The sequence below is a fragment of the Ischnura elegans genome, chromosome 6 (genome assembly GCF_921293095.1).
Source record: "Ischnura elegans chromosome 6, ioIscEleg1.1, whole genome shotgun sequence".
Taxonomy (NCBI): domain Eukaryota; kingdom Metazoa; phylum Arthropoda; class Insecta; order Odonata; family Coenagrionidae; genus Ischnura; species Ischnura elegans.
Genome location: NC_060251.1, coordinates 98,080,841 through 98,093,898, shown reverse-complemented (window position 1 = coordinate 98,093,898; position 13,058 = coordinate 98,080,841). Strand labels below are relative to the sequence as shown.

Sequence of the window (13,058 nt, the reverse complement as noted above, 5' to 3'; positions counted from 1 at the left end):
ACCATTTTACTCTACCAACGCTCCCACTCCATTTAGAATTAGACAATGGAATATAAAAAAATTCATGCATCGTCCCATTTCGTATATGCGTCCACCTCTTTCCCACTCTCGTCCGCCATTTCTGAATGCCGGAAAGTCCCGCATGGCAGTTGCGTTGTTGTTTCCATTGTTGGACAGCGGACGTAACAATGGACCGTGGAATCGCAGCGCGGGAATCCGTATGTGGAGAAAAACCTATCGAAAACGACGATTTCGCTCGCCAACGAAAAATTGTCCGGCGCTTCGCGGAACGTGATAGCATAACTGCTCTGGTTCGCGGAGCGAGCGTCCGTTGTTTTATTTGCGTGATTCCAGGTGGAAGGGAGGACGAGGTATATATGTATATCGCATTTTGAGTCCCTCGGGTCATTCCCCGGGCCGAGTAATTCCCATGCGCGCGATGCGCACGTCAATTTTTTTCGATTTTTCCAAGCGGATGCTTGTGAGGTTCGTTGCCATGACGATGTTTTGTGTCCGAGAGTGTGTTCTGATTTTTATTTATCTGAGAGAAAACGCCTGCTTTCTCCTCTCCTATTTTTCTGTTCGAGGGTTCAAAACATTAAAATTTTTATTTACTTTTCTAAAATAATGCCGCTAACCCTGTGTTAACTGTGTTAATTCATCTTAAGTCATATGATTTTTTTATATTTTTATCTTCCTTTACTGTAGAAAATAATTTTTTGTGTTTGTTTTTCTTACCCTTAGCCAGTTCATAAAATGGTATTATGCCTCATTCATTCTTGTGTAGGTTGCTGATAATTCCTTGCTGACCATAATATATATTTTTAAAGATATTTTCCCATATATTTATTCATTTTAATTCATAAAGATCCGCTGTGGATAGTTCAAATACATCATGCACTCAGGATTTCAATCTGTAACAGAATATCCGTATGAAGTATTTTTCCCTCAATGTCGGCTCACAGCATTTGACTTTTCTTTTGAAAATTGGAGGCTTTATCTTTCTTTGTTATCTTTTTTTTGCGATAAATCTTTTGGGTGTGTAATCTCTATTGTGCTTTATCTATTTATGGTAATGTGTCCAAAGTCCGCAGTTACTTTGAGTACGGGAGTAATGCAAATAAATGCCTACACTGTCCTGTACGAGGAATAGGATGGAATATTGTAGGAATAAGGAAGGAATACCGATGAATACGAATGAATACCAAAGGAATACTAATAAATACTACGAGTATTTGAAAGCAGTTTAAATAATAGTTTAAAATATTATCTTTAAAATGAAATATTATTTTATTTCATTTGTATGAAAATAACTTCAAACTAATATACTTTTTGAACTATTGAACAATCTTTTACATTTGCTTTCACAAAAATAAACTTTCGTTTTAATTGATCATGTTTTTCATAGATACTTCCGCAAATTCCTCTCAATAGTTAATTATTAATGATAAATCCCCGGTAATATGAATCATGATCTGCAATAAACATAAAAAGCACGCAAGTCGTCATCAAGAGATCAATACATACATCCTTTTCGTAAACCGCCATACTACCTTCACCCTCTCCCTGATATGAATTTAATGTGAGGGTAGATTTTTGTGGGAGGCTGATTTTTAGGGTCCACTATGGAGGAGTTACAAGGGTTTCCAAGTGCCTACGCCCCCAACTTCCCCCCCCCCCCCCCCCCCCCCCCGCCACCAAGGAACGTCCTCGTGCAACTTTCATGGGAATTCAAAAATCGATAGCCGAATGACATTTTCACGCGCTTTTTAAACTTTTAAGCGTCCGCGATGGGGAAAGTTGACTGTTTTTTCGAGTCCCAATAAAATGGTTGATATGGGGACCCTGGGGAAAAGAAAGGAATGCCTGGGACTGTGAGACTTCATTTGTTTTTTTGTTTTTTTTTTTCAAACTCGTATAGAGTGTAAATAACGGTTTTATTTTCCTTGTTTTTTTTATCGAAGGCCTCTTCTTTAGAGCGTCGTGCATGTGGAAAAGAGGAGTTTTTCTTCTTTTAAAGGCTCCTGTGCTACGCTATAAAATGTCTGATCCCCATCAAATTGCTACTCGTGTTTTTTCCATCAGATCGTGTGGCTCGGATCGCATTCATAATCAATATGGCGGCGAGCGAAATTGTTGCAAGAATTTAATGGAGGTTTCTGTACTTCTTTTCATTTCCTAAAATTTAATATCAGTTGTAAAATATTGATACTTTATTTACATCAACAATACACATTAAATCGATTATTTAACCACGTTTTTTAACTACTATTTTGAAAATATCTCATGCCTAGGAATATTATAATTATGTCTCGTATCATTTCATGTATTGTTGAGCTTAATGTGGTCTCACCCAACTGAACCAATGCATGTCATTTCATGCATTGTTGAGCTTAATGCGGTCAGAACCAGCTAAAGCAATGCATGAAATAACGAAAAAAAATGCAAAACAGTATGACCTGTTTTTCTTTTATATTTGATTTATGTTTACTTGATTTATAGGGTTGATATTAGTGATATCTAAGGGATATCTTTCGAGGTCGTATAGTTAGCGGTAATTCATGTATCTACAAAATGTGTCCAGTATTAAATATATAAATCTCTGAAAGTGAATTAAAGTTTTTATCTAGATATAAGTTGAAGATATGGAGGTTTTTGACCGATATCTTGGAAACATATTATGCTCTGCGATATTGTTGGAAATTTCACCACGTCAATTGTTTTTAATGCTTAGCCATGAAGCTTACCTGTCCAAATGCTGTTTTCGAAGAAATTTTTCCAAGATTTCTATTTCGTTCTTGTGGTTTGGAAAAAAGAACTCTTTCAGAGAATTTTCTTTTCAGTGGTATAGCCAAAGATAGAAGAATCGAACTTCCTTCGTGGCAACTTGGTGGAACTTTAGCTTTGGAAAAGAAACTATGAGTGAAAATAAGTTTTTCTTTAGAGCTCCACAGTTTATTGAAGATGCAGGTGATACTGTGACAGGTGATTCGCGCCGTATTCTTCGCTTCGCTTCGAGTTTGAAACTTTGCGAAGGAAATTGTTTTTATTCCTATTTCTACTGAGCTGCGTGAAAGAAATTTCAATTTATCGAGTGCACTTGCTCTAGAAGTTAGCCGAGACTTTTTTTTTACGGAAAGAAGCTGAAAATTGGGTGAAATTGTCGTCCATAGGGGGTTCATTACTCTGGGAAATAAATACATGTTTTCGATTCGATTGTCTAAGTCAAAAGTAATTTATATGTAGGCATAAATCGTTCGTGAGTGGTCTTGACTCCGAAAAATGTATATAAACTATTAATATCAGCCTTCTGCCTACTTCAAAGTCTTCTAGATTTCCCCATAATAACTACAGAGTGGATTTTATCGTAACCCACCATTGTTTTGCACGTCACTACAATGGCGGACTGTATTGAAGCATAGACGTCAAGACTTGTAGAGTTTTTTTATTTTCAATTATTAAATGGAGAATTCGTCAGCAATAAATATTTCCAGCAACTCCTTAATTGTATGTAATCTTTACAGGCTTGATGTGGTGGAAATTCGATATATCCATGATAAAATATTAACAACAAATGATAATTTACACTCTTTAAAATATAATTCCACTACCGTCCATGTTTTCGACACACTATGTCATTTTCAAGGTGGCCATTGACCTTGACAAAGAGTTTCGAAGACATGGAAGATAGTGGAGTTATGTATTAAAGAGTGGAAATTATCAATTGTTGTTTATTTCATCATGGAGCCATGTAAGTGCTTCAGGGTTGTCACTTAATTTTCGATGTTGCAATAATTGGGTCGCTTCAAATGTTTGTAGCTTGGTTCTAAGAGGCTTTAGAAACCATCTAACATCTATTTGTATTTACATCGATCTTCATACGTTCAACAAACATACAAAAAACATATCTTTCCATTTCCCCATAACTCTTTAGGGGGCGCTTAGCCTAAAAATGGCGGACGCCGCCTTTCCCATTGTGGAAGCGTATTCGGCGACTCGACTTGGTGACGTAGCAGTGTTGGGAATGCAATCTAAAAAACTTAAGCATTTGCTTTGCCAACAGACTCTCCGTGGTGCGCTGTTAAAGAAAACTGTGAAATAAATAGTGTATTTCAGGTTTTATTTGCTATTTGTAGCCTCTGATATGAGTTGTCATGAAATGAGTTTTTAATCTGTTCAGAAATTACTAGCACTTTCGTAATCCAATTTTTCATATGCAGAGAGATAGTATATGGCTATGTTTTTACAAGAACACTAATATATGAAACTTCTTCTTGCCCTTGGGGGAATACAAAATCTGTTAGTTAGATTGTAAAAAAAGTAAAAAGATGGAGCATACGAGGGTGTTTTGGTCTAATTGGGGCGCAGCCCATCTTTCTCGAGAGAGAAGAGGCGAATTGCTCTTATGCAATCCGCGGAGTTAAGATGCATTTCCAAGGTGGCGCGCGAGATCGTTTTGATCAGCCACCCCTACCTTAAAACCCTCCCAAAATCCAGTCCCTTCAGAGGACACAGGGTAAAACAAGTCGACAATTATAGACTTTTTTTTACCCTGTGTCCTTAATTATAATTGGTGGAAGGGCGTGAGCTCGCAACACCTAAATACTTCACTTAAAGCACTTATATTTTCACCGATAGTGAACTGAACAATTGGAAGGGGTTACACATCACGAGGAAACGGGTTTCCTGAACATTAGGCAGCCCACCATGCGATTAAGCACTCGCGGGTTGCAGGTCACACAATATGTCGTGTTTCCCATTGTAAAAAAGCACGTTTCATGGTTTTTTCTCTGTTCTATCGACTGCTAAATTTCCATAACTACGTACAACGAAAACATGAAGGCAGAGAATCCGCATCCAACGCATTTGGCCTCATTTATATACCTCGAAACTGTTGAGAGGAAATAAATGGATACAGGATACTGACTGACGGACACACAGTAAAATTATTGTCGTAAATACAGAGACTTGTATTTTATTCGAATCACATCTTAATTGTTGCGTGTAATTATGAACTCGGTCACTGGAAAAATCACCCATTCTCCTCCTGATCTTAAGGAATCAAAAATAAATCCTCGGCCGCCATAATTTATTATCATTTCAAGCATAAATTCCAGCTCTCGGCCATGTGAAAGTCTGAAAAATACTTTGAAAATATGCAATAAAGCAAATGTATGAGCTATATTCTCATTTCTATGGAATGTTTATGTTTTAAAATTTACCAAGATTACGTGATCATCAGAAAATTGTATACGGTTGGGTTGCCTTTTGACAGCATTTTTTACCGCAATGCCAACTCTTCGACATGGCGCTTTCTTTTCGAGTTTTATGAAAAAATTTAAGAAAAAAGCTTGAAAACTACCGCTCTATTCACGATTATACCTCTATGGGTTTATTTCAGGAAGTGTAGCACCCCAAATTTAACCCTTTCTAACCCAGAACTGCTTCTAGGAGAACTCAAATGTCATGATTTTTCATTTTGAAAACTTGAAAATTTTGCACTTGGTCATAATTATCGTGGAAGCTAAATATTTTGTAATTAAACTTTACACCACAAAATAATATACAGTTTAGATATTTACTAAATATGGCTGAAAATTTATAAATTTTTTATGTTGCTTAGAAGCAACATTGGGCTATAATGGGTTAAGTCACCACGGCAGAAATGTTGTTGAATTTTTACTCTACTTGAATGGGACAGTCCCCTCGGCTTTTGTTTTCTTGATTTTTATCTTTCGATTCATCACATTTTTTATTGGGCATGACGATTTGTCAACGTAAAGGTTTTCTTAAGCTTTCACTTAAAACTCATGACCTTATATAGCATTGTACATTGAATCATTTCAGAGACTGATTGGAAAAAATATTCTGAGAATATTTTTTAGAAAATAATTATGAACTTTTTTCTGCAACTTCTGTATTTTTCTTTCATACCTATCTGCCTTTAATAATGGAATGTGATTAAACCTCTATATCAACTTAAAAAGTCTTCGAAACTTTACAATCTCGTTTATTGCAAAAATTTAACGCGATAGTTGTATTTAGCAATCAAATTATTTCATTTTTAGTGTTATGGTATCCACGTATCGTCGCTTGGACTTAATAAACTAGATAGTCGTGTTATATAATTAAGTAATATTTTGTAAATTTTGAGGTCTTTCTTAATGTATCTCCAATGATTTAAACGGATCTCGATCGATCTGCTAATTTTATTTTTTCCCTCCTTTACTCTCTTTTCAGAATCAGAGATGGTGCTGACCAGGTGATATTACCGTTGGCCATTTTGTTGGATTGAGGGCATTGTTTAGCAATCCAAAATGGCCTTGGTTATGTTGCCGTGCGACCTGCCGTGGTGGGGCACCGTCCAGCGCCACCTCGCCAACCTCCGCCACGCCAAATCCACGGCCGACGTCATCGAGGGCATGCAACGCCTTCATGACTTGTGCAAGTGAGTGAACCAGTGCCTTTTCTCGCTTACTATACAACTTTCCTGAAAAATAATCACTTATTCTAAATGCCAATAAATGCGCCAACCATACCCAGTCAACACAACAATTGTGGCCACAATGTGGCCATACTGTGGTCATAGTGGGTTGCCGTTATGGCCCAATTGTGGTTCTGACCCCCGGCCATAGTGTGGCCAAAGTGTGGCTCGCCATAATGTGGCTTAAGTATCTGTATATCAATTGAATCAATTAACTTCCATTTTAATAACTTACCAACTAACCTGTATCAATAGCAACCGTAATATACTTATGTTTACAAATGTTTGGTTTGCCAATCTGTGGCATTCCTGAGACGATCCACAGTGTGGCCATAGTTTGGCATGTTTGGCAAGCCAAACTATGGCTTGCTGCATGGCAACTACAGTCTGGCCATAATATGGCAAGCTGTGGCTAGCCATAGCCATAGTTGCCACAGGTAAACCACAATTCAGCCACAGTGTGGCCATAATTGTTGTGTTGATTGGGTAGACTGCACAGTATATATCTGTACATACATACTGTGATGCTTGCGCAAAAATTCTGCAAATTTACAAATTCAACAAACTTTGCTGGAGACTTTAACGGGTTAAATACACTCTTCAATGGGTTTGCAACCTGACCCACACCGAAGTTCATCTACTTTTAAATGAGGTGGAATTTTGGATTATTATGCCTGAATGAATTTCCTTCTCATTTAAAATTTCGAAATTAAAAGTTTCAAAAAATTCATTTTTGTAACTCGTCATCATTCCAAACCTCTGATACCAAGTGGCAAAGCCATTTCCCAAAATTGTACGGAGCAGCTGTCTACTGAGGATTTATACGGAGAAGGCCCCAACAAGTGACGCTAAGTGCATTTAGTGTGTTTGTGTAAGGTGCAGGTCAATAAATCTTTTCTTGTCTGATTTTTGATCCCACTCCATAATTGAGAACAATCTAGTATGGATATGTAAACATTTTAGGTTCAAAACTTTTTCACAAATGGTATTGCAATTAGCCTATCATCTACCTCCCACAAGATTAATGGTAACTGTTTCATCTGTTTCGTATTCTGCATGTGTGGAGCTGCCTTCACTTTAAAAAAATCCTCAAAATGCAAGGTGGCACATGGTGTGGATATTTCTCGTGCAAAAAATGTGAATCCCACCTCTATTCAGCGACCCCCTCCTTCAGGGCCCAGCGCAATCTTTTTCCAGCGAACCCTACAGCGAAACACTTTGGGAATTTGTTTGGGTAAGGCTGTCTTATAACCCAAAGAGATACACTCGTAGGCGGATTTAGGGGGAGGGGGGCACAGGGGCACGTGCTCCCTCCCCCCCCCCCCGAGACGCTTAAAAAATATACAAGATTTTTTAAATGTGCATGACGTTCGTGTATAACGGAGCCTCATTTATTTAATTTCATATTAAAATAAAGAGAATATCTCATACAGTGATTGTTGTGGGTATGTTGTTTTTAAACGCCAGTATGAGAAGACTGTTTGCCTGTCAGCCCCCCCCCCCCCCACCCCCCAGGAAAAATCTTTGATCTGCCCTTGGGTGTACTACTTATAAAGAGTTTCTAAATAATGTTCTGGAGAGCTGGAAATTTAAAAAAAAGTAAACAAGTATTGCTCCCAACCAGTATTCATATCCTTTGCAATGGCATTTCCGGAAGCTATGAAAATGTTGAAAACTACATATAACCATTTTATGCTCAGTTACTATTTCTAACTCCTGAAAATCCTGAATCTTTCACCTCGGTTCATAGGTAATCTTTTTAATCCATTTACTCTCACAGAAATTTATCATTTTCACTCCCAGAAAGCTCAATCTACATCAGAAGTGCTCATCAGGCATTCGAAAGAAGAGGCAAATTCTTTTGTTTACATATATGGAACAGTAAATACTGTGGAAGATATACCATTTCATCAGAAGTGATTTTAGTAAACATTCTTAATATCTCCAATATAAAAGGAAAACTAACTGAAATTATTGTTAGTAAACATTTTTATATGGGATGTCACATAGGGCCAATCAGGGCTGGGCAGTATGTATATACATTTAGTAATTCAAATACAAGTATTTTAAAATATATATATTTGAGATACATTAGTGATTTGTATTTGGTATTTCAAATACACAACCTGAATGTATCTTGTATTTTGTATTTCAAATACAGATTTTCGGCATTTTCCCATTCTAAAATAAAAATGCATTTGTAGAATACTTTTGAAGTAGCTCTGATAACACTTGTGTAACATTGTGTAGCACAGGGGGGGGGGGGTTTAGGCACAACTAATACTGGAGAGTTTGGGGGCTGTGGAATACCCTCCAGGATAAGAGGGAGGTGCTAAGTCCCCCTCCCCAGAAACTTTTTTTGGATAAATGGTTCAAAATGGTGATTTTTGCAGCTGTGTGATATTTTTTTGTGGTGCGTCATCCATCCCCCTAATATTTGTTACAAAATTTGTCACATTAAAATATTTTTATAAAAAAACCTTTTCTGATCTTTGGGGGGTTTTATCCCCCTTGCTGCACCACTGGTGCTGCTAGGATTACTCTGTTTTCATCATTTTCTTCATGTTTGCAACTATCCATAGCATGCCGAGGCAGCTAATATTTTTTTAAGACCTCTTAGTTTCCGCACAAATGTATTTTGTATTTTAAATGGTATTTAAAATACTATTTTGTAGTTTGTTTTTCAAATACCCAACTCAAAGGTATTTTGTATTTTCATTTCAAATACATTTGGAACTATATTTTGTATTTCAAATACTCCTCAGCCTGCATTTTGCTAAGCCGTGGGGCCAATATATTGAGCGTTTTAAGTTGAAAAACGAATGGTTAAGCTCCTACTTAGTGTAAACCAGTTTGATGGCCACACAAAACAAGTTTTACTGTATTTAGTAATTACTTATTGGTGGAAAATCTTACAAATGCTCTCTCCAATACTCCTTAGTGTCGGCTTGGATCCGGATGACTCAGAGAAGCCGGACCCAAGCGTGTTCTCTGGGCTGCGTTCCTTCCTAGACCGGGACATGAACCAAGAGGAGCGGCAGCACTTCCTGTCCGTCACTCTTCCTAGCATAGTCCACTGTGCCTTGCAGCTGAAGCAGTGGAGGCCTCCCTCCGGACTGCACTTCAGTCTTCAGCAACAGCGTGAGTATTCAAAGAGGCTAGATATATGCAGGGGTGCCAACTTACAAAAAATAATGGGGGGGCTCAATATCTTGCACCGGGAAAATTTTTACAAGTACTGAGTTTTTAGTTTTTAAAGTATTTTAGAAGAGTCTCATGATCAATATTAGAACCCTGAAAACTCAAATCTCGATATCTGGACACTCCGGGGAAAATCGTTAAACCTGGCACATTTTTTCCTCACACCCATAACGATTTTTGAGGGGGCTCGGGCCCCCTCAGGCCCCATGGAGTCGGCGCCACTGGATATATGTATATTTTAGTGGTCTTGAACCCACGAAAAGAATTTCTGCTATGATTGACTTTTATGTTGTTCCTGCCATTTCATTATCATTGTGGATAGAATCCTATTCTTGGTGAGTACTTCCGATAAATTAAACAAATTTTTCCCACCAATAAATTCAAACCAGCCTTTTATTCCAAAAAATCATTAAGAAGCTCGGTCCATCACTCCAACGACAAGGAAGACCCATTGCAAAAGAGTGATGTGTACAAATACACGCTTGACACATGCCAATAATTATGTACATATTGGACGAATGGGAAGGAAATTCAAAACTCAAGTAAAAGGACACGGAACAGGTTTCAAAAATAGCAATCCCTCATTATTTAAATCACTAAAAAACATTTGTTTGAAGGCATCAATATAAGTGTTTTTGAACCAGAGATCCTCCATGTGGAGGAGAAGGGACCCAAGCTGGATGCCATAGAGTCCATGGATATTTTAAATCATGAACAAGGAATTTTGCTTACTGATGTTCTTTTCCTATCCCATTCTCCGTTACTTAACTCCCACCACCTGAGGTCACTATCCATCCTTTGAATCAACCTTCCCTCCCACTTTCTGACATTGTATGACTCACCGTAGAGCTCATGTATGACTCAAGAACAACCATACCCTCCCTCTTAGCTTATCCACCTTGGCCAGCCTTCCATCCCTACTGACTCAATGTATATAAGGTCATGCTTTTCCTGTAATTGTACTCGACGATTTTGCACATCGACCAAACTGGTCGAGATTAAAGTTATCTATATGAGGTCTACAATGTTTTTTTTCCATTCAACAGGAAGCAATTTCATGAAGTGATGTCTCTAACTATCCATTTTATAAATTTGCTTGTTTTGGAGCTGAATAATTGATTTGTACAAAAGTACTTTATTTTGTGGTCTATGATGAAAATAAGATTAACTCCACTCTTATTTTTTTTGTTGAATTTTAAAATAGTCAGCCTGGCAGTTTTACTCCCAATTTCATGGATGTGCTTAAAATACTGTAACGACTGCCAAAGAGTTGGAAGCTTTGAACTTTCAATATCTGGGATAGAACGCCCAATTAGCCAATCTGATTGGCTCTGGCCCATCTTCTTCCTCATGATGCCGAAGAGAAAATGAAAATGATTGACACCATTTTTTATTGATGGACTTCAAGGATATTTGCTCGGCAATATGTTTAAATATTGCTGTGAGAAGCCGCCTGCAGATATCACATCACCAAACATCACTGCTGTTAGTGGAAGCAACTATCAAATGCTGCAAACTTGTTATGATAAGATGCTGAAATATAAAACCCTGAAGCAATTAGCATGCAACATTTTTACAGCTGTTTTACCAAACTCTATATGTAGTCATATTTGCTCAAAACATGTTTAAACCTCATAGCCATTGAGGCTTAATTTTTACTATTAAAAAATTAGTATGTATGTATAGTGCAGTAATTTTTTTTCTTTTTTAATTTTTTTCATGTCTCCAATATTATGATATTTTCTTTTGTCAAAACAGTATTTACATTTGAAATATAATCAACATTTGCTTTTTACATTGGTATTCATTGTCAGAAGAGCCTTTAGGTTCCAAATACATAGTTTTGATGGAATATAGTATAAAGTCCATTTTTTGCAGCATTCAGTACATTTAAATCTGAATTACATATGTACATAGTTTTAAACTTTTCAAAAGATTATGTTTTCTTCATTGCTGATTGTTTTATTTTTTTATTCCAGCTGACCGAGTCCAGTTATCTCGTCAATTCCTCGCCTCCATAGTATCGCACGCTTTCTTCTCGACATTTCCGAAGCGAACGCCAAAGACCCATCCAACGCTACAAGACTTCAACTTCACTCATTTCTTCCGTCACTTGCACAGGTGAGGAATTTCTCTTTCAGTAGTCGCACTTTAGTAATATTAACATAATCCTCCCCCTCCAACCCCCATTCCTCAAATACTTTTCTGGTTATGACCTAGACAAGAACTTCTATGACTGCCCGTCTACATTACCCTCCCTTGCTTGAGTGATGCAACCCAGAACTCTCTATGTGCAATCAGACCAACTGACCTTTGAATATGTTTCTAAGATGCTGATAAATCAATGTCAATTTCCCTACATGTTTCTAATGTTAACTGTTGATATTTCTGTGCTTGGTGCAGATGCTGTATCAAAAATTGGTTAAATGAAACCAAGTGATTTTTTATCATGGAAATACATAATGCCAAGGACTGAAATTTTCCAATGAATCATTCACATTCTTTACATGTCACAGTGCAGACCACAAGGTATTTTATTTCTGGTATTTCTATGTCAATTTATGGGACATGTTTAGTAGTCAAGGAAGCCAAAGAGTCTGTGTTTGGATTTTGGGTCCAGGAGAAATTTTTACCATGGAAATCAATGTGAATTTTGCAGCCATTTAAGCAGTGAGCTGGAAAGCATATCATCCTCGTAATCTGGACAAGATAATTTGGCATAATTTTGGGACAAACCTTGTGCATGAATCATAGCATCCACTAATTAGTTGCAACCATGGTAATTGTGAATCCATTCATCAAATCATCTTGCATCCTTTCAAATATTCAATTACTATTTACTATCAATTATTTATTCTCTGTAATCTTTTGGATAATGATTGAAGAGCCTGTCTAACAATTGGTAGTGGTTGAAGAATAAAGCAAAATTTTCACTTTGTCTTTATTTTTCCCTAAAGTAGTCCTGTTGATGTGCCAATATTAATTTATATGTTTCTGAAAAAGTTTTTCCTTAGTATATATAATCTTACAACTATGTACCATTCTCTCTTGAGCTAAGGGAAAATGTGGACTCGTCCCTTTTTGTCTGATTAAATTTAGAAAAACATTCTTGTAGAATATTTTGCTTTAATAAAATAGTGTATATGTACATATTTTCCTCTCGAATATCTTTATTTTGGACTCAAAGTAAAGGCATGAGTTATTTTCATCTGCCATTGCCATGAGATTGGCTCTAACTTGAATTTACGCATGATATAATTTTTAATTCAGATCCTTGAAATTCTTTCTTTTGGGATGAGTAAATGAATCTTAACTGTGAGAGTTAATATAAAATCCTTTAATTAACCATATGTTAAACTCTTAAAAAAGAAAC

At 36.9% G+C, this 13,058-nt stretch overlaps 1 protein-coding gene across 2 annotated transcripts in view; it reads left to right on the top strand.

The window, feature by feature from the left end:
• Positions 1-13,058, top strand: part of LOC124161237 — a 133,074-nt gene that overhangs the window by 100,506 nt on the left and 19,510 nt on the right. For both annotated transcript variants that reach the window (XM_046537510.1, XM_046537509.1), the window contains 3 exons: positions 6,241-6,448; positions 9,426-9,625; positions 11,665-11,806. In XM_046537510.1, coding sequence (XP_046393466.1) covers positions 6,318-6,448; positions 9,426-9,625; positions 11,665-11,806 — 473 coding nt within the window. In that variant the 5' untranslated portion in view covers positions 6,241-6,317. The remainder of the gene's footprint in view (positions 1-6,240; positions 6,449-9,425; positions 9,626-11,664; positions 11,807-13,058) is intronic.